General features: G+C 44.4%; 1 protein-coding gene across 1 annotated transcript in view; it reads left to right on the top strand.

Annotated features, from left to right (window-relative positions):
* Positions 1-17,888, top strand: part of LOC308168400 (excitatory amino acid transporter 5-like) — a gene marked incomplete at both ends in the record, with an annotated part of 32,904 nt that extends 15,016 nt beyond the window's left edge. The window contains 9 exons of the mRNA XM_080542971.1: positions 7,079-7,294; positions 10,159-10,201; positions 11,544-11,778; positions 12,004-12,103; positions 12,177-12,410; positions 14,606-14,800; positions 16,541-16,675; positions 17,028-17,127; positions 17,622-17,888. Of these exons, the coding sequence (XP_080399097.1) occupies positions 7,079-7,294; positions 10,159-10,201; positions 11,544-11,778; positions 12,004-12,103; positions 12,177-12,410; positions 14,606-14,800; positions 16,541-16,675; positions 17,028-17,127; positions 17,622-17,888 (1,525 nt within the window). The remainder of the gene's footprint in view (positions 1-7,078; positions 7,295-10,158; positions 10,202-11,543; positions 11,779-12,003; positions 12,104-12,176; positions 12,411-14,605; positions 14,801-16,540; positions 16,676-17,027; positions 17,128-17,621) is intronic.
* Between the last annotated feature and the right edge of the window lie 4,973 nt (positions 17,889-22,861).

The raw sequence follows: 22,861 nt of genomic DNA, 5'->3' as shown, positions 1-22,861 counted from the left end.
TCAAGTGTGACCTGTTCACAGGCATACAACAACAACATCCACCACAAACAAATACAATACAAAACCTGGCCTACATAGTCTAAAACTAAACTAAAACTACATAGTCTAAAACTAAAACTAGTCTAAAACAGTCTAAGATAATCTAAGACTTAACTAAAACTACAAAACCTAAAACTAGACAGCTAAAGAGCTAGGGACAGGGAGGGGTCAGCAATGGGCAAAAGGGAGGGTCAACTCAATTGCAAGAACAAATCATAGACTCGCACTGTATGTCTCTCAGCAAGAGCCTGAAACTGGAAAGAGGGATCAGATGAGACAGTTTCAGACTCTGCTGTAAAGAATTCCAAGAGGATGTAAATGTAAATGTAAATGTCCATTGATTAGTGGAAAGGGCGAAGGCTAACCAACGTTGAATGGATAGGTGTTTCCAATCTGTAACGTTTCATTTCACTTCGTTATGGGGTTGCTGCTTTGAAACAGATAGCGGAAGTGTTTTAAGTGATTATGTGATTTTAAAAATATATATGCATATTTACCGTTGTAGGCATTGAAACTGTAGTCTATGTTGCTGGTAGATCATTGTCATCGGCCTCGTGCTGAATAACATGCGCTGGATAGGCGAGCCTTCTACTCTGGAGTGCCTCTCACGCAGCCGGTGGGGCTGCTACAACCTGTTAGAATGGGCACCTAGGGGCACTTAGGTGGCGTAGCGGGTTAAGCGTTGACCATGTAACCGCAGGGTCCCCGGTTCGATTCCGGCCGGGGACATATGTCATATGTCATCTCTCCTCTCTCTCTCACCCATCCTTCCTGTCTAAATCTCTACTGTATCTGTCAATAAAAATGAAAAATATGAGTGGGACTGCCCCACTCAGAAAAAAATGACTTAAAAAAAGATAAGAACGGGCGCCTAAATGAAACTCACACACGCCGCGCAGGTAACGCAGTGGTAAGGTCCACGGTGAGTTTTAGCCCTTATGTTTTGTGTATGCAGTGTCAGCATGAAAGCAAAGGTCATAAGGTCAACCGTTATTTAACCTTTATTTTAAGCAGGGGAAGTGCTACTGAGACAACGTTTGTCTTTTTCACAGCCCTGCTTTACAACATAAAACCATGTGTTACCATGACAGCAAAGGGAAATAGAGTTGCCAAAAACACACCTGTTGTTCCATTAATCACCGTGTAATGTTAAACATAGCTTGTTAACTGTGAAGTACTACTATCTTAAACATCAGCTGTGAATTCTAAATACATTTACATTTTTGGCATTTAGCAGACGCCTTATTCCAAAGCGACTTACAATCAATACATTTGAATACTAAGCATGTGAATCAGCAGTCCACCATTCGTTGCAGGAAGAGTAATCTAGCTCGGGCCCGGGGCCACTGATAGAAGGAAAAACCTTCTCCCTATTATCGCCTTCTACTAAAACTTTTTTTTTTTTTTTTTTTTTTTACTGGAGAAACTGAGAAACAGTACAAGGGGGGCAATAGAAGTTCTAGGGACACAGTAGAGGGGAAAGCGGGTGTCTTTAGGAGACGTAGTGGTGAGGGTCAGAAGATGTCTCAGGAGGAGCAGTTAAGATGTAACCTGAAGAGATGGGTCTTCAGTCTACGACGGAAGATGGGTAGTGACTCTGCCGTTCTGACAGCCGTGGGGAGCTCATTCCACCAGCGGGGAGCCAGTGTTGTGAAGAGACATGATCGGGCAGCCCGACTACTGTGTAGAGGAGGTGGGGCCAGTCGGCCAGCCGAGGTGGAGGAGCGGAGTGAGCGGGCAGGGGTTTGGGGGGTTAAATGCCTTTTAAAACAGCGGGCAGGGGTTTGGGGGGTTAAATGCCTTTTAAAACATATGGCACAGTTCAAGTTCAAATTAAACATTACAACGCATTGCATGCCTTTAAGAGCCAACCAGCCTATTTGACTTGAATGAGCCTGAATTCTAGTCATTTTCTACTGTACGTAGAAATGACTTTAAATAAATTATAGGGAGACAGCCCTGTTGATGACTCATGATTATTAATTTCTAATGTCTTGGGTATTTTCTATTATATCTGCATACCCCGGATGAATTAGCGTTCTTATTATGAAAGGATCTAATTATTGAATGTGCTTTCATGTCGTGATCACAGAATTGTAAGTGTTGTGTGGGTGGGTGCCATGATGCACAGATGCTTTATTGTGTGAATGTGGAAGTCTTTTATTTGAACATGCATGACATTGACACCTGGGAGTCATCCATTCATTCATTCAATTTAGTTGATTCAAGGTTGGAGAATAATTCATTAACATCCAGCTGAGAACACTACTTTATTTTAAGAATGTGAAATAATAACAGGGAGAGAAAGAAAGAGAGAGAAAGAGAATTGTATTATTTATTACAGATTTATTTCAGCTTTTATTTATTTCATCACATTCCCAACTTTGCACACACTTTAAATTTGGTGGAATTTTGGTGGAATTTTGGCACATTCCTCCTGACAGAACTGGTGTAACTGAGTGAGGTGTGTAGGCCTCCTTGCTCGCACACACTTTTTTCAGTTCTGCCCACACATTTTCTATACGATTGAATGAATGAATGAATGAATGAATGAATGAATGAATGGTCTTTATTTATTGTCATTGCTATAGTACAGGTACCAAACAACGAAATTTGGGAGGGGTGGCTCCCCTTTGAGGTCAAGGCTTTGTGATGGCCACTCCAATACCTTCACTATGTTGTCCATAAGCCATTTTGCCACAACTTTGGAAGTATGCTTGGGGTCTTGGTCCATTTGGAAGACCCATTTGCGACCAAGCTTTAACTCCCTGGCTGATGTCTTGAAATGTTGCTTCAATATATCCACATAACGTTCCTTCCTCATGATGCACCAGTCCCTCCTGTAGCAAAGCAACATGCTGCTGCCATCCCTGTGCTTCACGGTTGGGATGGTGTTCTTTGGCTTGCAAGCCTCTCCCTTTTTTCCTCCGGACATAATAATGGTCATTATGGCCAAACAGTTACATTTTTGGTTCATCAGTCTGGCTTTTTTATGGTGGTTTTGGAGCAGTGGCTTCTTACTTGCTGAGTGTACTTTCAGGTTATGTCAATAAAGGACTCGTTTTACTGTGGAGAGAGATGACTTTGTACCTGTTTCATCCAGCATCTTCACAAGGTCCTTTGCTTTGGTTCTGGGATTGATTTGCCCTTTTCGTACCAATGTACGTTCATCTCTAGGAGACAGAACTTCCTCCTTCTCCATCTCCTTCCTGACTGGTATGATGGCTGGTGGTCCCATGGTGTTTATACTTGCGTACTATTGTTTGTACAGATGAACATCCCATGGATGAACCAGACTTGTGGAGGTCCACACATTTTTTTCTGAGGTCTTGGCTGATTTCTTTAGATTTTTGCTGTCAAACAAAGAGGCACTGAGTTGAGTTGAAGGTAGGCCTTAACACTAAAAGCACGACGGATGGGGTCATGTGACTAAGTGAGTAAAAAATGTTTTATACTGTTGCACTCTATCAAATTTCAGGACCCTCCTTTCATGACTTTTCCTAGATATGTACATTCTACCACCCAGTATCCTGCAATTTTCAAAATCACACCAGGATAAGCTAGTTTTATAGCATGCAAAGTTGTGAAAAAAAATTGATATCGATGAAGAGAATTGATCGAGGTAAGCTCTTTATATCACTTCGGATCCACCTGTGGGTCCGTTGGATCAGAAAAGGTTAAAGCTATTTTGCAGCTTTCATGTGTATTAGCACCAATATCAGCGGAGGTCGCAGGGGGACACTAAAAAGTAAATAAGATTGATATTTGAAGAGACACAGACTAGCACAGGATATAACACAATCTTATTTAATCTAATCAGGTTTTATATTTTATTCGGACACATCTTGTCTTTCATCATTGTGGATATTTTTGATTCGACATTTCCATTACCGGCATCATATTCACCATCATTGTCACGTTCTTATATCACGGTTTTTTAATATCATGTTTTTTATATAATCTGTGTGCAGTAACTATGAAGCGCATATTGCACTCAGTGTGTATTGTTGTATTGGTTTGTTTACTGGCTGTCTTGTGTCTATGTTGTATTGCTGTGTTGATTGGTCGTGTCCCAGCGCTTATTGTTATATTATTGTCTTTGTCCTGACTGTGTATCAGTGCTTATTGCTGTATTGTTGTGTTTGCTTGGCTGTGTCCCAGTGCGTTTTGTTGTATTGCATTGGTTTGTGTTGCCTGTCTGCATTTCGTGCTTACTGTTGTATTCTAGTCTTAATGTGCTTTTGTTGTATTGTTCGTGTCACATGCCTGTGTTTAATGCTTATTGTTGTTTTGTGGCATCTCATTTAATTGTCGATTTAATTGTGGTTTTAAGTGCTTTGTTTTATCTTTCAGCCCTCCTCCCCTTTCCCCTTATGAGGCAGGCCGGCATTGTAAATAAGAATTTTGTTCTTAATTGTCTCGCCTGGTAAAATAAAGGTTAAATAAAATAAAATAAAATAACCTGTCAGGATGCTCTCTGTTGTGCCTCTGAAGAAGGCCCCCAGTATCTTAGGCCCAAACCTTTTCAGATGCCTGAGATGAAAGAGGCGACGTTGTGCTTTTTTCCCCACTTGGTTGGTGTGTTCATCCCAGGTGAGGTCGTTGGAGATGTGAACCCCCAGGAACTTGATTCTGTTAATTCACTCCACAGCAGACCCCGTTGATGGTGATGGGGTCCCTGTGTCTGCCTCTTTTTCCTGAAGTCCATCACCAGCTCCTTGGTCTTGTCAGCGCTGAGACTGAGGTTATTGGCTTGGCTATACTGGGCCAGGCGGTCAACCTCACTTCTGTAAACCGTCTCAGTGCTGTCGGTGATCAGGCCCAATCACTATCGTGACATCGGTGAACTTGATTACCGTGTTGGAGCTGTGAGTGTCCACGCAGTCGTGGGTGTACAGGGAGTAGAGGAGGGGGCTTAGTACACAGCCTTGAAGGGCTCCTGTGCTGTTGGTCAGAGGGGCGGTGGCCTTAGAGCCCATCTTCACTACTTGTTGTCGGACCGACAGGAAGTCCAGGATCCCGTTGCGTAGGCTGGGGTTGATGCCTTGGTCCCTGAGCTTACTATAGAGTCTGGAGGGGACTAAGGTAGTGGTGGTCTAGTGGATAGTGAGTTGGACTTGGGATCGGAAGGTTGTGAGTTCAAATCCCGCCTGAAACCACACCACTACTAGTGTGCCCTTGAGTAAGGCACTTAGCCCTCAGTTACTCCAGGGGGAATGTCCCTGTAATTCGTAATTGTAAGTCGCTTTGGATTAAAAGCGTCTGCTAAATGGCAAAATTAATTAAATTAATTAAGGTGTTGAATGCTGAACTGGCGTCTACAAACAGCATCCTCACATCTCTTCAGGTTACACCTTAACTGCTCCTCCTGAGACATCTTCTGCCCCTCAGCACTACGTCTCCTAAAGACACCCGCTTTCCCCTCTACTGTGTCCCCAAGAACTTCTATTGCCCCCCTTGTACTGTTTCTCTGTTCCTCCAGTATAAAAACAAAAAACAACAACAACAACTAGGTTTTAGAAGAAGGTGATAGAAGAAGGTTTTTCCTTCCATCAATGGCCCCGGGCCTGAGCTGGATTACTCTTCCTGCCACGAATGGTGGACGGATGATTCACATGCTTAGCATTCAAATGTATTGATTGTAAGTCGCTTTGGAATAAGGCGTCTGCTAAATGCCAAAAATGTAAATGTAACATTGGAGTTACTCTTGTCGTGGTGGGTGAGGGCTGTGTGTAGTGCCGTGTGCCGATGACGTCTGTCAATCTGTTTCCTTGGTAGACAAATTGGTGAGGGTCTAGGAAGGGTGGTATAGCTCCCTGCAGATCAGGACCTTGCTAATCTTCTCAAATTATTGACATACTATGGGGGTGAGAGCAACAGTCATTTTAGGCATGTAACCTTACCCTTTTTTCGGTACCTGGATGATGACAGATGACTTGAAGGAAGGCACTATGCCTGTGGAGAGTGAGAGGTTGAATATGATGGGAAAGATAAAAGCCAACTGTTCTGTTCGCACACTTTAAGCACCCGGCCAGGGATTCCATCCGGTCCGGCTGCTTTGTGTATATTTCTGCACTTGAAAACCTCACGCGCATCTTCCTCGGTGATGATCAGAGCTTCTTTTGTGCCATCCGTGTTGTGAATTCTCTCTAGGAGGTTAGGGTGGTCCTGTTCAAAGCAGGCATAGAAGCTGTTCAGCTCGTCTGAGGGGCTCTCTTTGAAGTCAGAGATAATGTGTAGCCCTTTCCACCTGCTCCATGGGTTATTGCTGCTTAGTTGTGTCTCTAGGTGTTTGGTAGAGAGGTGGCTTAGACATCAAGAGAGGGAGTGTTTACATTTGTGTGTGTGTGTGTGCTCTCTCTCTGCTCTAACATGAAACATTCCGAGAGTCACATACGGGCTCAGAGACATCTGTGGCAGTGTCTTATGTAAAGGGCTTCTCTCTGGTTTAGTCAAAGGTTTCTTAAGGATGCTGACATCAAAACACTGGCTCCTCTGTCTAGAGGAGTTTATAAGCTGGTTGGGATTCCAATCACGTTGAGTTGAGTTTGATTTATCAACCAGCACTCGGAAGACACAGACGAACCGCTTGAATGTGTGTTTCTACTGGCCTATAGCTGCTACCTTCATGTCGCTCCATCCCTGGTTAGTCAGATGTATTTGTTGTAAGTTGATTTGAATAAATGTTCAATAAATTATGAAAATTCAATGTGAATAAATTCAATAAAATATGAAAATTCAATGTAAAAAAAATCGATGTAATGATTTACCCTACAGTAACAGTGCCATAGTATGAATTGGAATGCAAGACATTTCTAACTCATGCCTTCAAGGATTGAGTGGGAGAAAACGGTTTAATTTTGAATGAATATCACAGTGTACCACAAAATGTCAATGCGATATTAATCTACCTTATTGATTTCTGAGTATATTCTGCATTAGGCCAACTAACATTGAAATCAATGTACCGTTGCCTTCGACTGAGTTCTGCTTGCCAGCCTGACCCCGCTCCCCCCCACCCCTCTCTCTCTCTCTCTAGTTTGATGTCTGGTTTGGCAGCGTTGGATGCCAAGTGCTCCAGCCGCCTGGGCATCATGACCATCTCCTACTACCTGTGGACCACTTTCGTGGCTGTGGTGGTCGGCATCGTCATGGTTTCAGTCATCCACCCAGGGGGCGCCGCTCAGAAGGAGGACTCAGAGGAGAGCAGCAAGCCAATCATGAGCTCCGCTGACGCCCTCCTGGATCTTATTCGGTAAGAGAACATCATCCTTACCCTCGTTATGACCCATGACCTATGACTAGGTCAAGCCTCTCTATAAGCCTCTGTGTTGATATGCTGAAGCCTGGCTTTGCTGGAAGGCGGTTGTCCTGGGCCCCATCAGGCCTCTCTTAGACGGAGAAAATCATTAGGACCCTTGTCTAGTCTTCTGACCCCCCCCACTGTCTGTTACTGACCTGTAAGGTGACAACCGATGAAAGTTCATCAGAGCGTACTAAACTGCATTATCGACTCATGTGATTCGTTTAACCTGTAGCATCCGCCAAACTGTGGGTGTGATCTCTTAACCTGTATGTCGCATGTGGAGAATTGTTATAAGGTCAGAGAGTTAAAGCCTAATGCCTCCTCTGTCACTTGAGCTAAGCTAATCAGCATGGGCGAGGTGGCACGGGACGGCACAGGGATAGGCGACAAACGAGCTACAGTTAGACCCAGAGTCCGTCCCCTGCAGAGAGACCTCACCAGCCACCACAGGTCCTATACAGAGGCACTGGCACTTAGTTACGACGTAGTAACTGATTTATTACTGCTACTTAATGCTACGGAGTAATGAAATACACAGCAAAAACTGTATTTGATGACATTTTTTTTATACAGAAGTTTGTTTTCATTAGAGCTGCTGACCTTCTCTTTGCTTTTATGTTATGCTTAACATCAGAAACTCCAGAATAAAAGATACCTGTACAATGATTCATGCTCCTAAACAGTGGGTTTGTTTTATTACCCCGAAATAATAGTTTTGCTCAAGCCACTGTAAAACGTACATGGTAATGTGAAACTAGGAGACCATGTGCAAATCTACCTGCAGCTACGGTGAAGCTCGCTGACGGTTTCATTGTGTGCTCGGTGGGGGATTTCTGTCTCAGTGCACAGCTGTGCTCAGGATTTATCTCTCGCAAAGCTCCTTTGGAGCCTTCATCTATAATGCCAGCATGTACAGTATATGTGCGCTTATGTGTGTGTGTGTGTGTGTGCGTGTGTGTGTGTGTGTGTGTGTGTTAAATGTGTGGTGTGTAGTATGTAATGTACTCAGATTAGATTGATGTCCAGGTCTGATCCAGAGAGTATGTTTTATTAGCCTGTTCTGCTCTCCAACTTAGACGATAAGCGAGGTGACATAACTTGTCATGATATCTACATAGACTACTTATATATATATACACTGTATACTGATGATGAAAAGAGACTGTCCTATTGTCACGCTGGATAATAAGTCAATTACATTTGACTGACATAAAACTGTTTACAAAAACGATTAGCATTTACTGTTAATGTTAATTAATCTGTCCTTCAAATATTGCCTTGTTCAAATGTAATTGTAGGGTGTCCAATCCTAAAAATAAAATATGTTTCCAAGAGGTATGAGAATATGTCAATTGTGCAGATAATCCTCTTAGGAAGCCAGTAGTCAAAATCGTACTGTATGTCTCTGTCATCATCCGGTCAAAGTAATTGAATTTCTCACCCTGTCGTGCCTACAAAACACTACTTTTTAGATATAATGTGAATCATTTGATAAGAGAAATACCCCACCGAGTGACTCAGAAACTCTACTATTTGTATACCATATGGAATTATAAAGCACTAAAGCCCATTTTCTCAGAATCTGAGCATGGTAGTAGTAGACATCCTAATTGTGTTTTTACTTCCTGATTTATGTTTACGTACTGTCTGTGCCTAGCAAACATTGCCAATTAGAATTCCCTTAGGAATAGACAGTCAAACTATATATTTAGAACCTTTCATCTATTTCTTGCTTTACCCAAAACCTGCATGCAGTCCAGGGCATCAAAGTAGAGTAGGCCTGTACACAATCAAAGGGATACTCAACATCATAGTTGATGTGGTCCATATATCCATAATTCATGTAAACAGCCACATATACCTACCAGTGTACCCCTTCTTCCCAGAGAGACAGGGAGACTGGTACTGGAAGTGAATTAAGGCATGGGGAGAGTCAGGAGAACAGCAACAAGCCCTAAATCCTTACCCTTTACCTCAAAACACCCTCTAACCACCCTCCCTCTCCCTCCCTTCTCCTCCCTCTCTCCTCCCCCCTCCTCTCCCTTTCCCTCTGTTCCATCTGTGAGAGGCAACGATCATAGGAGGAGGAGATTACACCTCTGACTCTCATCCTTCCTCTTCCTCTCCTGAGCGATTTTGTAACATATGCCAGAGCAGCCTAGCGTGACCAAAGCATATAACCTTGTCTTTTATTAGATCAGAGGGAATTAGAATTGAAAGGGGGGTTGGCGTGCTCAACTCACTCAGAACCATGTGATTGTTCAGCCTCTATCGAAGGAAAAAACACACTTGCTTGAATTGAACTGTGGTAGTTTGAATTCATAATTGCAGAAGCAGTCAAACTGAGGCATTTTGGTGTTTGCCCCTGCTTTTATTTATTAAAACGACTACAGGCATGTTACATTTACATTTCGGGCATTTAGCCTGATGCCTTTATCCAAAACGACTATGCTTTGTAATCTATGCTTGGGCCAGAAGCCATTGGCAATTAAAATACTAGAAGAAGCAAGATTATTTTTGTTTGTTTTTACAGTGATACAGTGATGTTAACAAGTGTGGGTTGTTATCCTTTCTTATGCCTTTGCAGGAAACCCTGCAGACCTCTAAACATAGATGAATACTCTGTGTTTACAATAAATAAAAGCATTAATGCTCCATGATTTATTGGAACATGGTTATGGTAGGGGGTAATTGTTAGGTGCAATGGGCAGTGGAGTACCTCTACCAAGTGACAATACTGACAATAATAATGCTAATCATGCTCTCATCTCAAAGTTCCCATTTGTAACCATTTTCAAATGTCTCCCTTCCAGCAACATGTTCCCAGCCAACTTGGTTCAAGCTACCTTTCAACAGGTAAGCGGCATGAATGCATCATTATATCACTCTATAATCTCTGCTAACTGCTCTATAATTATATCACTCTATAATCTCAGCAAACTGCTAATGCATGAAAGTAAGTCAAGTGCGAGAGTAGGAGGTGAAAAGTGAGAATGACAAGACTGACCCAATGAAAGTGAACATGTTCAAAATACTAAATAATACTTTATAAAGTAGGAATAAAGTCTATGAAACATTCTTATCCAATTCAGTTCTGTGTCTCATCCCAACATGAATCTTTTGCTGCACATTGTGGCATCCCTCTCACTGAGACCGGGGAAAAAGTGCACATGTGGGAATACGGTACATGTGGGAAAACTAGGGTTAGGTGCTAGGGTGCTACGGTTAAGGTTAGGGTTAGGATTAGGGTTAGACATGCCAGCATGTACCAAGTCGACGTAGCACCTAACCCTAACCCTAGTTTTCCCACATGTACCGTAACACACACACGAACCAGAGACGACACAAAACAGGAGGGACAGTTAGCCGCTCTAGGTGTATTTTATGAACTATAAAAGAACAAGGGGAATAAGGCCAGTTTAGGGGTTCTCGGCGTTACTCAAACTGAGAAGGGGGGGGGGGGGGAGGGGGGAGAGAAGCATAATCCAACCAAGGTTCCTCCTCTAGGGGGCGTACGTCCGGTTGGTGGCTAGCCTGGGGTGGCTCAGTGGCTACTGGTTGACCCAGTCTCTGCTGGATCTATCTCTTGTGCTGCCGGGGGGGGTCTCTCCAACCGTCACTGAGCCTCGGTCTGGCAGCAGAACAGAACAATTAACATGATCACAGATCATATCACAGATACAATGCCGTAGTCCGGCTTTCACTCCCCCCCAACACACGTGCTTCTGTCTTGGCCGCTCCCCTGTCTGCTGGTTCCTGCCTTCTTTATGTGCCTCCTGTGAGGGGACACAGGTGTGCCGCATTGCGCCAACGAGCTCTCGGCTGGTTTCCCGCCGCACCGCCGCTAATTGGGGGATGCAGGGCAGCTGTGCAGAGCTGTGGGGTTTCCCTGCATCTCCTCTGCCCAGGGGCTGGAATGGGCGCTGTCCATGGTGCTGAGTTTGACCTGCAGCTACTCGGCCCTGATGCCAGAATGGGTCTCATCCTAGGTCGCAGTCGAGAGGGTTGCTACAACATGTACATACTGTTTATATACTGTTTTATTTTAATTTCTTTATTGATAAAAAAAGAATAACAGACAGAACACACATACTGTAGCACACATTACTTACACCAATATAATAGACTATGTTATCATATGGCTATCTTTGGCTCTTTTAGTATTAGCCTAATTTGAATGTCTCCCCTGGTCTCTTAGTACCGCACCAACAGCATCCCCATCATGAAGTCTCCCAAGCCCACGGTGGTCGCAGACCTGACGGAAAGCACCACACGGAGGGTCTTCATCTATGGCATCCAGGACGACAACGGCACTGACATCCAGAACTTCTCCCTGGACCTGACGCCGCCTCCGGACATATTGATGCGCTCACTCCCAGGCACCAGCGACGGCATGAACGTCCTGGGGATCGTCATCTTCTCTGCCACCATGGGTGGGTGACTTGTCATTCCTGATCAACCTCATATACACACACACTCGCACGCACGCAAACAGAGTTCAGATTGCAACTAATGTTTTCCATTGATGCACTTTGTGTTCCATGTGTCCATGTACTGTGTTCATTGTCCACTCTGTGTGCCAGGTGATCATTTGACGTCACAGCATATCTCTTGGTGAATATTCCCTGAGTAGGACACTGTTTATTATCCTCCTCTAGGTATCATGCTTGGTAGGATGGGACCCAACGGCAGCGCCTTGGTCAACTTCTGCCAGAGCTTGAACGAGGCTGTTCTGAAGATTGTCGCCATCGTCATATGGTAAGAGTTGAGAAAGTCAAATAGCAGTCAAACTCCAAATAACATTGTAACGTAACTCCCTGTAATTCCGCAGGTACTTCCCGTTCGGGATTGTGTTCCTGGTGGCGGGGAAAATCCTGGAAATGGATGACCCATCAGCCATGGGGAAGAAGCTGGGCTTCTATGCCATCACTGTGGTGATGGGCCTGGTGCTGCACGGCCTCTTCATCCTGCCCGCCATGTACTTCTTCATCACCAAGAAGAGCCCCATCGTCTACATCCGGGGCATCCTGCAGGCCCTGCTCATCTCCCTGGCCACGTCCTCCAGGTAAACACTCCTCTGGAAACCCCCTCTGGAGGTTTAGGTGTGGAACCTTGAGCATCTGTTTGATTTGATTTGATTTGATTTGATTTATTGTGGAATTAAAAAGACAGTTTCCAAGGGATTAAAAACACATGATAAAGCGCAAGCGCTTATTTCCATCATGGTCCCTGATTGAGGACAGGTCAGACAGTTACCATAAAACAAATTTACAGAACATGATAAAAACCCTAAAAAACAAACATAGATAGTTACACAAATTCCCTGCACTCCCTACCTATGACGTGTTTCTACTCTGTCATTTCACTGGCTAGCCAGTTCTTTTGGTGCACGTTTAAAGCTTACCTCTCCCTCTAAGCTTTTTAGGGCCACTGGAAGCTTGTTCCATTCTGAAGCTGCTGTTAATAAACATGTATTAGTACCCATTGCTGTTCGGAATTTAGGTAAAATAAAGTCTGTATTCCCTCTTCTGGTTGCATAGTTGTGCCTGTCACTGAACCGGCTAAAGTAGTCGGCCAAATAGGTTGGGCCATTATTTAGTACTATCTTATGTGTCAGGCCTAACCTGATGTGAGTGACCCTCTTCTCAACTGGAAGCCAGTTAAGTTGCCGGAAAGAGGCTGGTCCCAGAGACCTGAAGCCTTCCGTGTAAAAGCCTAACCCTCTGGGAACTTTGAGCTAATGTACTGTAAGACCTTTACATAAGGCCAGTGGCGGGCGGTGCATTTCACACCTAGGCCTTCAGTGATGTCCTACACCACACATGTCAATTACATGGCCCGCGGGCCAGACGCGGCCCGTGAAGAGTTTTAACCCGGCCCGCCAATAAATTCGGACAAACATTTTAATGTGGCCCGTGCAGTGGTGTTTAAATTTACGTCCGTGACAATACAACATTGAAACGCAGGAGGCGCTACCACGCTCCACTCTCACGCTTTTATCAGAGAATGAATAAAGGCCAAATGGACTACCTAAATATTCTTGTCATTGAATGTCATCCAGTGACGGTCGGTCAGTCAGTCACTGTCAGTGAAGCGTTGTTTGTTTGTCTGAGTTTTCAAAGGGGGCGATAATGGAATGGCTTAGCGATAAGTCCATTCCAACGAGGTTGACATGATTACTTTTTCAACACTTCGAGGGTCTAGTGAGCACTTTCTAAAAAAGTGGCAACCCTTTATCTCCTATTTTAATGGTTTATAATGGCTGTTCTTCCTCCTGACTGATTGCCTGAATGTTTCTATGTGATACTATCGGCCTGTAGCGAACCCCTGATCAATGTACTCCTTAACCCCATGGCCAAATATAAACAAGCTTAAGAAATGTCAGTGAAGACCTAGGGCCAGCTGCTCAGTGCACGCTCTGAGCACACAGCCATGGATGCCGTTAGGATCAGTAGCCTTGTGTGCACTCACCTTTCTCAGTATGCAGCACACATCAGTGGTGAAGAGTGTGACAGATTGGTCGTCTGGGGGGGGTTCAGCTTTGCCACAGCTGCATGCATCAGGAAATAATTAAGCAATTATTTCCTGATGCATCGTACCTACGACCGAATCACAGCTGTGCTGATATTCAGTATAACAGCACGACCTCGAAACTGCAAATTGAGGAACACTTACAGAACAACTCTGTTTCCTGATTTAACAACAGTTTATACAACAGTTCTACAGCGCGATATATTAGTTAACAGTAATAAGCGACAACAGATTATGATTTGTTTGTTTATTTAATCATAAAAATAAACGGAAAATTATTCCCCAACTGAACTTCAAATGGACTTTTGCCTAGTAACCTGAACACAAACATGTAGTCTAATTAACAGTCATTTAGTAGAACATCTGTGCGGCGGAGTGATAATATAGTTAAAAGTCCCAGTGCTGTTATACTGTATATCAGCACTCATGGAATGCCTCTTGTCCAATCAAATTACTTGGTCGGAAATAACTGTTGTATAATTCTTTGTTATTTAATGGGTTTATTAAGAAACAGAGACTATTTCAGACAGTGAAAGTAAACTTACCCAAGAGAAATTAAAAGAAAGGTAGGGTATTATTATGCACACTATATTACAAGAGAGTCCTCTGACCTGGGTAAAATATATGTTCATATACTTGAACTGCACTTGATGCAGTGTGCTTGCTCAGAACACCTCATACTTCCAAGTACTTTAACTGTTTGACCGAGGTCGCCTGTCTCCTCCACAGCTCTGCCACTCTGCCTATCACCTTCAAGTGCCTCCTTGAGAACAACCACATCGACCGGCGCATCATCCGCTTTGTACTCCCTGTAGGCGCCACCATCAACATGGATGGCACGGCGCTCTACGAGGCCGTGGCAGCCATCTTCATCGCCCAGGTCAACAACTATGAGCTGGACTTTGGCCAGATCATCACCATCAGGTATGTCGTATATGTGACACGGTCTGGCGAAAAGGTCTGCAATTCTCAACTCGTGCAAATAACCAAAAAGCTTTTTTTTTCTTCATAAATGTGTTTTCTGTTTGTTTTTTTATATTACGAAAGTTTAAGTGTTGAACAGCCCAGTCAATATAACAAACAACAGTTTTAGGATCACAAAATACTTATAGTTTGTGAATTGGATTCATTGTATCGTCTGCCATCCTGCTTCTCGGCTACTGGGTTAGTAGTACATCGCTTGTAAACAAACTTACGTTTTAGGACGTGTTCAAAAGCAAGGACTGTGTGATCATCTAATTATGTGTAGTTATGTGTTTTTGGCATGTTGTATCATCAGCATGTTGTGATGTGCTAAACATGCAGTTAGATGTTCATAGCGATGTTCTTTCGACAGAACGCGTTGGTAGCAAACGCATCTGTTTTGATTCAGAGCGAGTTTCTCCAGTATTTGGTTTGAGGTGTACCAACATTCAAAGGACCTGCAACAGCAATTTTCAACTATTTTTGGATTTCAATGACATTATCATTGAAAACAAAAACTGACAAATGACTTTGCCCTACTTGGGGACATTTTCACCAGACCTTTTCACATATGTGTGTATGCACATAGTGTAGAGAGAGGTGGCCATTTTAAACCAGACCATCCAGTCTGGACATGTGAGGGTTTCATCCTTTTCTGTTATCCTGAAAAAAAACAGTTTCTAGCACTAATAGGCAGATGTGTATTTTTTTGATTAGTCAAAAATGTAGTTGAGGTTACCACAATTGTTGTTTGAGTGCAACACAGCAATTCATCTGCTGTCACACATTTAATGCAGAATTAGTGAATATTCAGGGATTATTATATGAAACACGTAGAGTACCGTAGATGAACGTAAATGTGACGATTGACCTTCCCACTGATCCCTGACTTTAACTCGATCAGTGTGTTTGCCCAGAACAGGCGGACAGACAGACAGATACACACACACACACACACACACACCACTCACCCCTCGTCATAAATGGTAAATGGACTGCACTTGGACTGCACTATAGCTTGGACTGCACTATAGCTCCTTATTCCAAAGCACTTTACAATGACCTCTCATTCACCCATTCGTTCACACACCGATGGCGGCAAGCTACCATGCAAGGCCCCGGCCCAAGGATACCTCGACACATGGCCAGCTGGGGATCAAACCGCCAACCTTGCGATCGTTAGACGTCAGCTCCACCTTCTGAGCCACAGCCCCACAATCATTCGTCCTCACTGTGTAGACTGCTCCTACACTGGTAACCGTGGTCCTGTCAAATGGCCCCCGTCTGATTTAATGACATATCAAACTGTAATATCATTAAGTAGACCTATCCTCGTGGTCACAGACTGTGCTCATTCCCTAATCCCCAGGCGGTAAGACCCATATGACCTGTATTACTCATCTCGCTTGTCAAGCCACAATTATGAGTTTTGGGTATTTATTTGCGTACCGTTTTCTCTGACGTTTGGCTGCGGTCGATCTGTGTGTCCTCCCCTCTCCGATGGGACATCCAATCAATCACGAGGAAGTGTGAATCGTGTTTTTCTGTGGGTGATGATTACTTTATTTGACAGGTTATTATTTCTAACCCTAACCCTCCCTCTTTCTTGTCTCTAATAGTCACAAACCTGTGACAATGACAGGGCTGTGTGTATTTGAGTGATCATTCAAGGTCACTTTTTTGTTCCCTCTCATTCCCCAGTATCACAGCAACTGCTGCCAGTATTGGTGCCGCTGGAATTCCACAGGCTGGCCTGGTCACCATGGTGATTGTGTTAACCTCAGTGGGTCTGCCCACCGATGACATCACACTCATCATCGCTGTGGATTGGGCGTTGTATGTACAGTATACTCCTTCTGCCATGTCTTCACCCTAGTTCGTATTCATATTTCATCGATGATGAATCGCTCATGAGTTTCTAATGTCAAACCCATGTATGGTTTATATGGCCATGTTCTTGAATCTACATGGTGAAAATGTTTTCATGTTTTTATCATGTTATTGACATCCCTTCATAATATCAAACAGTCATTTACAGTTTATAAATAAAAGGCTGAGAAAGGCTAAATATGAAAATGGTACCTTTACATAGCTTGTGCTCTCACTGTAGACCAAAACGCAATAGGAGTTGTAGGTCATTCCCGAGGTTCAGTACGGCACCAAGCTGACCCTTCATTCTGTGTGGCAGGGACCGCTTCAGAACCATGGTGAACGTGATGGGGGATGCCTTGGCCACAGGGATCATGGCTCACATCTGCAGAAAAGACTTTGTCAAGGAAGGCGAGCAGGTATGCAGTGCACAATACAAACAGACTTGAACAGAGTATTGAACAGAATGCCAGAAGCCGACAACTTTCCTTTTCTTCTCTTTAAAAAAAAAAGAAAAAACGTTATTGACAGAACAAATAAAACCACAACAACATATAACCATAACTATGTACAAGTAAAACAATGCATACAGTACAACACACATACTGTAAACTACACACAATTCAGATCAAACTCTCCTCCCAGTCCTGATTCTAAAAGGACAATCATATCGCCCAATGCTACTGTTGAATAGAGATATCAAGATCATTGCTAAGACGCTTGTGTCATGTTTGGAGTCCGTCCTCCTCGTTATGGTGATATGAGACATTCTGAGTTAATTGGCGACAGACATTAATTAATTACTACAGTAATATCTACAGTATGAGACATGGCGTCCGTTTCTTCTATTGAGAACCATTGGAGAATTCTGACGTTGTCGATGACTTGGTTTCTCCGCCACCGTGTCCTTCAGGTGCCCCTGATCTGCGAGACCAAGCCCATGCTGAGCATCCAGCAGATGATGACCTACCAGAAGAATGGCTGCTACCAGCCCCCTCTACACGGGGGCAGGCAGGACCCTACCTTCTCCCCGGACGTGGCTCGTCTGATGCAGCTAGAGGAAGGGGTACGACCGGCGGAGAAGAGGAGACAAGCCTACGCACCGCCCCACCACAAGAGGGAGCACAAGGACAAGGAGCACTGCTCCATTGACATGAACGGGCTGGAGACTAACGTATAGAGGCTTCTTCCTACAGACAAGACCATGGGGTGTGACAGCCACTTGCAGAGGCGGGAGAGAGAGGAGTGACTGCATCACCAGATCTCTGGATGACCACCCTCCGACGTGGCACAGGGCCACAACGGATGCAGAGGACTGACAAAGAAAAACTATTATCTACGTTATTTACATTATGACCCACATATCATTGTGTTTGTTTGTTTGTATATATTTATCAGAGACGGTTTTATGTGCGCCAGCCAGTAAGAGAGCGAAAAAAGGACATTGCTGGAGGGCATTCTATTTGCTAAGCATGACAAACTATGAGAGAGAAGTTTCAATGGGGGGAAGATTTGTGTAACTGTGTTCAGGATGTCTGATCTTGAGCTTTGGCCTTTCATCTTCACCGTAGCTCTAAAACAAAACGTTTGTTATACTGTAATCTGTCAAGGAGTTTCGATGCTGAATGAGAAAACACAAGGACTATGGACAAAAAGGAGATTATTATTATTACTATTATTATGTATTTATTTTTTCATTCAGTTCTCCTCTTCAAACATCATTATCACACAAAAAGATGAACCGTTGCCTCAAGGTCTCTCGTCTGAGGTATGGATGTAGGCTCACGTCATGAGTTAGTCTCCTATCAGGCATCCAGTGAGATGCAGGGCTACAGGGCTACTCTTACCGCTTTCCCGGCTAGGTAAATGAATCATTGTTTGCACCCCAAGACAAATGAAAACATTGAATGGAAAATATTGACAGTTTTGAGAAAACATATTTGATCATTTTCATAAAACAGACAGGTGTTCAATTTACAGTGTTGGTAATGTTTTGTGAAGACACCCTCTATGTCAATATCTAGAATCTAATCCTATTGCTATTCACATTCAACCAATATAGCAACATCAGCAGGTTAAAATATAGAACATATTCACTATACTGTCCCATGTTGCTTCATACAAAATCCAGCTCAGTGCTCTAATTGATCTCAACCTTTTGTTTTCTTCCTTGATGACTTATTTACTCTCTTTTCTGCCTTGTCATCCCCAATAATAGAAGGTTGGTGCTCTGCCTCATTGTATACAGTATGACTGTCGGCATGGAAACAAGGAGAGAGGTCTGTGTTTGCCCCCCAAGTATTCCCTCCCTGCCTTAAATAACAAAGGACAAGCAGGTGGGAAGATACAGTACAGTGCAGTGTACCCTAGAAAATCCAAGACAACAACAACAACATAACAACCATATTGTAGGTTATACTGGGATGTTTGTATGATATGCTGTACATATATTTATTCCAAAAGTCAAAGGGAATTTGAGACAATTTGATTCAACAGCTGCTATTCCGTCTTTGTCATTGTTTTATCTAGTCAAGTTTCACAAAATGTAACCCTTTTCTGTAAAAAACAAAAAACAAAAAGCTACTGAAAAATATATTGTAAAGAAAGAGAAATACACATATTGAACTCTAATGTGTAGCATGTTTTCATAATGTTGGTTTTCTTGTTTTTTATTATTTCATATTCAACATAATGGTGGGGAGTGAATGTGGTCTATCTCTGTCTGAACATGTTGACAAGAGAGATATACAGTGCCCTCCATAAGTATTGAGACGGTGAAGCATTTTTTGTTTTATACTCCAAAAGTTTTAATTCATTTGATTTAAGATTTTAAATCAAACAATTAGGGGAGGTTGAAGTATATATTAAATGTATAGTGTATATATAATGTTGCCATTTTTAAATGGTGAAACCAATATGTACAAATATAATAGTTTCAACTTTCAACTTTATTTGTCACGTCACATTACACAAGTGTAACAGAGTACAATTATTAGGCTTCGGATCCGGACTTTACATTGCAGCAAGACAAGACATACTGTAGGGCATAATAAATCAAGCATAATTCAAGATAAGAGTGGCAGTAGTACAGGAGGACATGAGTGACAAAAAAGTATAGGCATATTACAAGATAAGGTGGCAATAGTGCAGGTAAGATAAGACAGGTTGCACTAGCAGTGCCATTAGTGATAATAGAGTTCACAGTAGTGAACAGTAGTTACAGTAGTTAGTGGCATGAGCTTAGGGTTGCTGTAGTCCATGTACAAGGGGTGAGCTAGGGGAAGATTGACTACAGTGGGCTTGTTCAAGAGCCTGATCGCCTGGGGGGAAGTAGCTGTTTGTTAGTCTCTGAGTCTTGGCCCTGAGGCTCCGGAAGAGGCCTTGTCTTTTGGATGGCATCGGTTCGAACAGGCTGGGGTTGGGATGGCTGGGGTCTTTGATGATCCTCCGGGCTTTGCTGACACACCGTTTGTCGTATATATCCTGGATCGAGGGAAGCTTACATCCGGTGATGCGCTTGGCTGTCCGTATCACCCTCTGTAGCGCTCTGCGGTTGAGGGCAGTGCAGTTGCCATGCCAGGCAGTGATGCACCCAGTCAATATACTCTTGGTAGTGCCTCTGTAGAAGGCCTGCAGGGTCTGCGACCCCATGCCAAACTTCTTTAACCGTCTGAGGTGAAAGAAACGCTGCTGTGCTTTTTTCACCACCTGTTTGGTATGCACATCCCAGATATGGTCATCAGAGTTATGGAATGCGAAGGAACTTAAAACAGCTGACCCGTTGATGGTGATGGGGTCCTGTTCCGGACCTTTCCTCCTGAAGTCCACCACCAGCTCCTTGGTCTTGTCAGTGTTGAGAGAGAGGTTGTTGTCCTGGCTGTACTGAGTCAGGCGGTCAACCTCCTATCCTGTAGGCCGTCTCGTCGTTGTCGATGATCAGGCCAATCACTGTTGTGTCGTCAGCGAATTTAATCACTGAGGTGGAGCCGTGTGTGGCCACGCAGTCGTAGGTGTACAGGGAGTAGAGGAGGGGACTCAAGAGTGGGGGTGCCTTGGGGGGCTCCTGTGTTAAGGGTTAGAGGGCGGAGGTCTTGGTCCGACAGGAAGTCCAAGATCCAGTCGCATAGACCAGGGTTAAGGCCCAGGTGTCTGAGCTTGGTATCGAGCCTGGAGGGGACAATGGTGTCGAATGCTGAATTGTAGCATTCTACGAACAGCATCTTCACATAGGAGCACCTCTTGTCCAGGTGAGTGAGGGCAGTGTGGAGAGCAGTGCCAATGGCCTCGTCTGTGGATCTGTTTTGCCGATGCTGTGGAGAGGGAGACAGCGCGTACCGTTTGAGCACCCAGCCTGGGATGCTGTCTGGCCCAGGCACTTTGCGGATGTCGACACGCCTGAGCTGTCTGCACTTGGCCTTTTATTTCTTTTATTTGACCTTTATTTGATCAGAGAATATTTCCCTGTTCCAGTCCTTTTCTTGACAGGCTGATTTTGTGTCTGTCTCTTTAAACCTAAATCAAAGGTTACGGTTGAGAGGAACGCCTTTCTTTGCACAACTTGAGATTGGATAGACACTGGCTGGACGAGGCAGCTAATGGTACCTACTTAGCTAGCTACCCAGTTTACTCGTATTGCCTATTTGTAAGAGCAGAACAAAGTAAACAAACGATCAGACTGCGCTAAATTGATAGCGATGGGCAGCGCTACATCGATAGACATACAGTTGCAAGAAGAAGTATGTGAACCCTTTGGAATTACCTGTATTTCTGCATAAATTGGTAATAAAATGTGTTCTGATCTTCATCTAAGTCACAACAATAGACAAACACAGTCTGCTTAAACTAATACCACACAAACAATTATATGTGTTCATGTTTTTATTGAACACACCATGTAAACATGCAGGGTGGGTAGTGGAAAAAGTATGTGAACCCTTGGATTTAATAACTGGTTGACCCTCCTTTGGCAGCAATAACCTCAACCATGCTTACAAGGCTAGACCGCTAGCTCATCTAGGCATGTCTGACCATGTGTCAATCCTCCTGATCCCAGCCTACACTCCCATGAGGAAAAGTGCTCCCATCACCACTAAGACTGTCAGAACCTGGCCAGCAGGGTCCGCTCCACTGCAGATCTGCCTGAATGACACCTCATGGCAGGAATATGAGCATGAGGACCTGGAACAGTTCACGTCGTCGGTTCTGAACCACATAGTGAACTGCACCAACTCAGTCACCGTGGACAAACGGGTCCGGGTCTACCCCAACACGAAGCCATGGATGACTGGGAAGGTCCAAAAACTGATCAATGAGAGGGACAACGCCTTCGCAGGGAAGGGCACACTGCTGTACAGCACCACCAGGGCTAACCTAAAGCGCGGCATCCGGGAGGCCAAGGCAGACCACAGAGAGAAGATTGAGGAATGCTTCCTGAGCAACGACTCCAGGCGGGTGTGGCAGGGGGTTCAGCACATGACAAACTTCAGAGCCAACAGGCTCACAGCCGCAGAGGACGACCCCCTGCTGGCGGAAAAGCTGAACTCCTTCTACGCCCGGTTCGACGAGGGGCGAACGGAGGTAACCACAACACAAACACCACTCTCTCCAGCTCTCAGCAGCCTCACCCTCACAGAGCATGAAGTGAGACGCGTGCTGAAGGCGGTGGACCCCAGGAAAGCCTCAGGGACGGATGGCGTCCTGGGACGGGTGCTGAGGGACTGCGCCGACCAGCTGGCCGGGGTTTTCACCAACATCTTCAACCAGTCCCTGTCCCAGGCCACCATCCCACCCTGCCTGAAAACCTCAACTATCATCCCAGTCCCGAAGAAAAGCACGGTGAGCTGCCTAAACGACTACCGCCCGGTGGCACTCACACCAATCATCATGAAGTGCTTCGAGAAACTAGTCCGGGCCCACATAGTCACACGCCTCCCGCCCAACCTGGATCCATACCAGTTCGCCTACAGAGCCCACAGGTCCACAGAGGACGCCATCGCGACGACTCTCCACTCCACTCTATCCCACCTGGAGAGGGGAAACAGCTACGCGAGACTGCTCTTTGTGGACTTCAGCTCTGCCTTCAACACCATCCTTCCAGACAGGCTAGTGACCAAACTACTAGACCTGGGACTATCACACTCTATATGTGCATGG

Source organism: Nansenia antarctica (assembly GCF_963989245.1).
Source record: "Nansenia antarctica genome assembly, chromosome: 12".
In the NCBI taxonomy this organism is placed as follows: domain Eukaryota; kingdom Metazoa; phylum Chordata; class Actinopteri; order Argentiniformes; family Microstomatidae; genus Nansenia; species Nansenia antarctica.
Note: the sequence above shows the minus strand (reverse complement) of the source record. Positions and strands in the feature narration are given on the sequence as shown.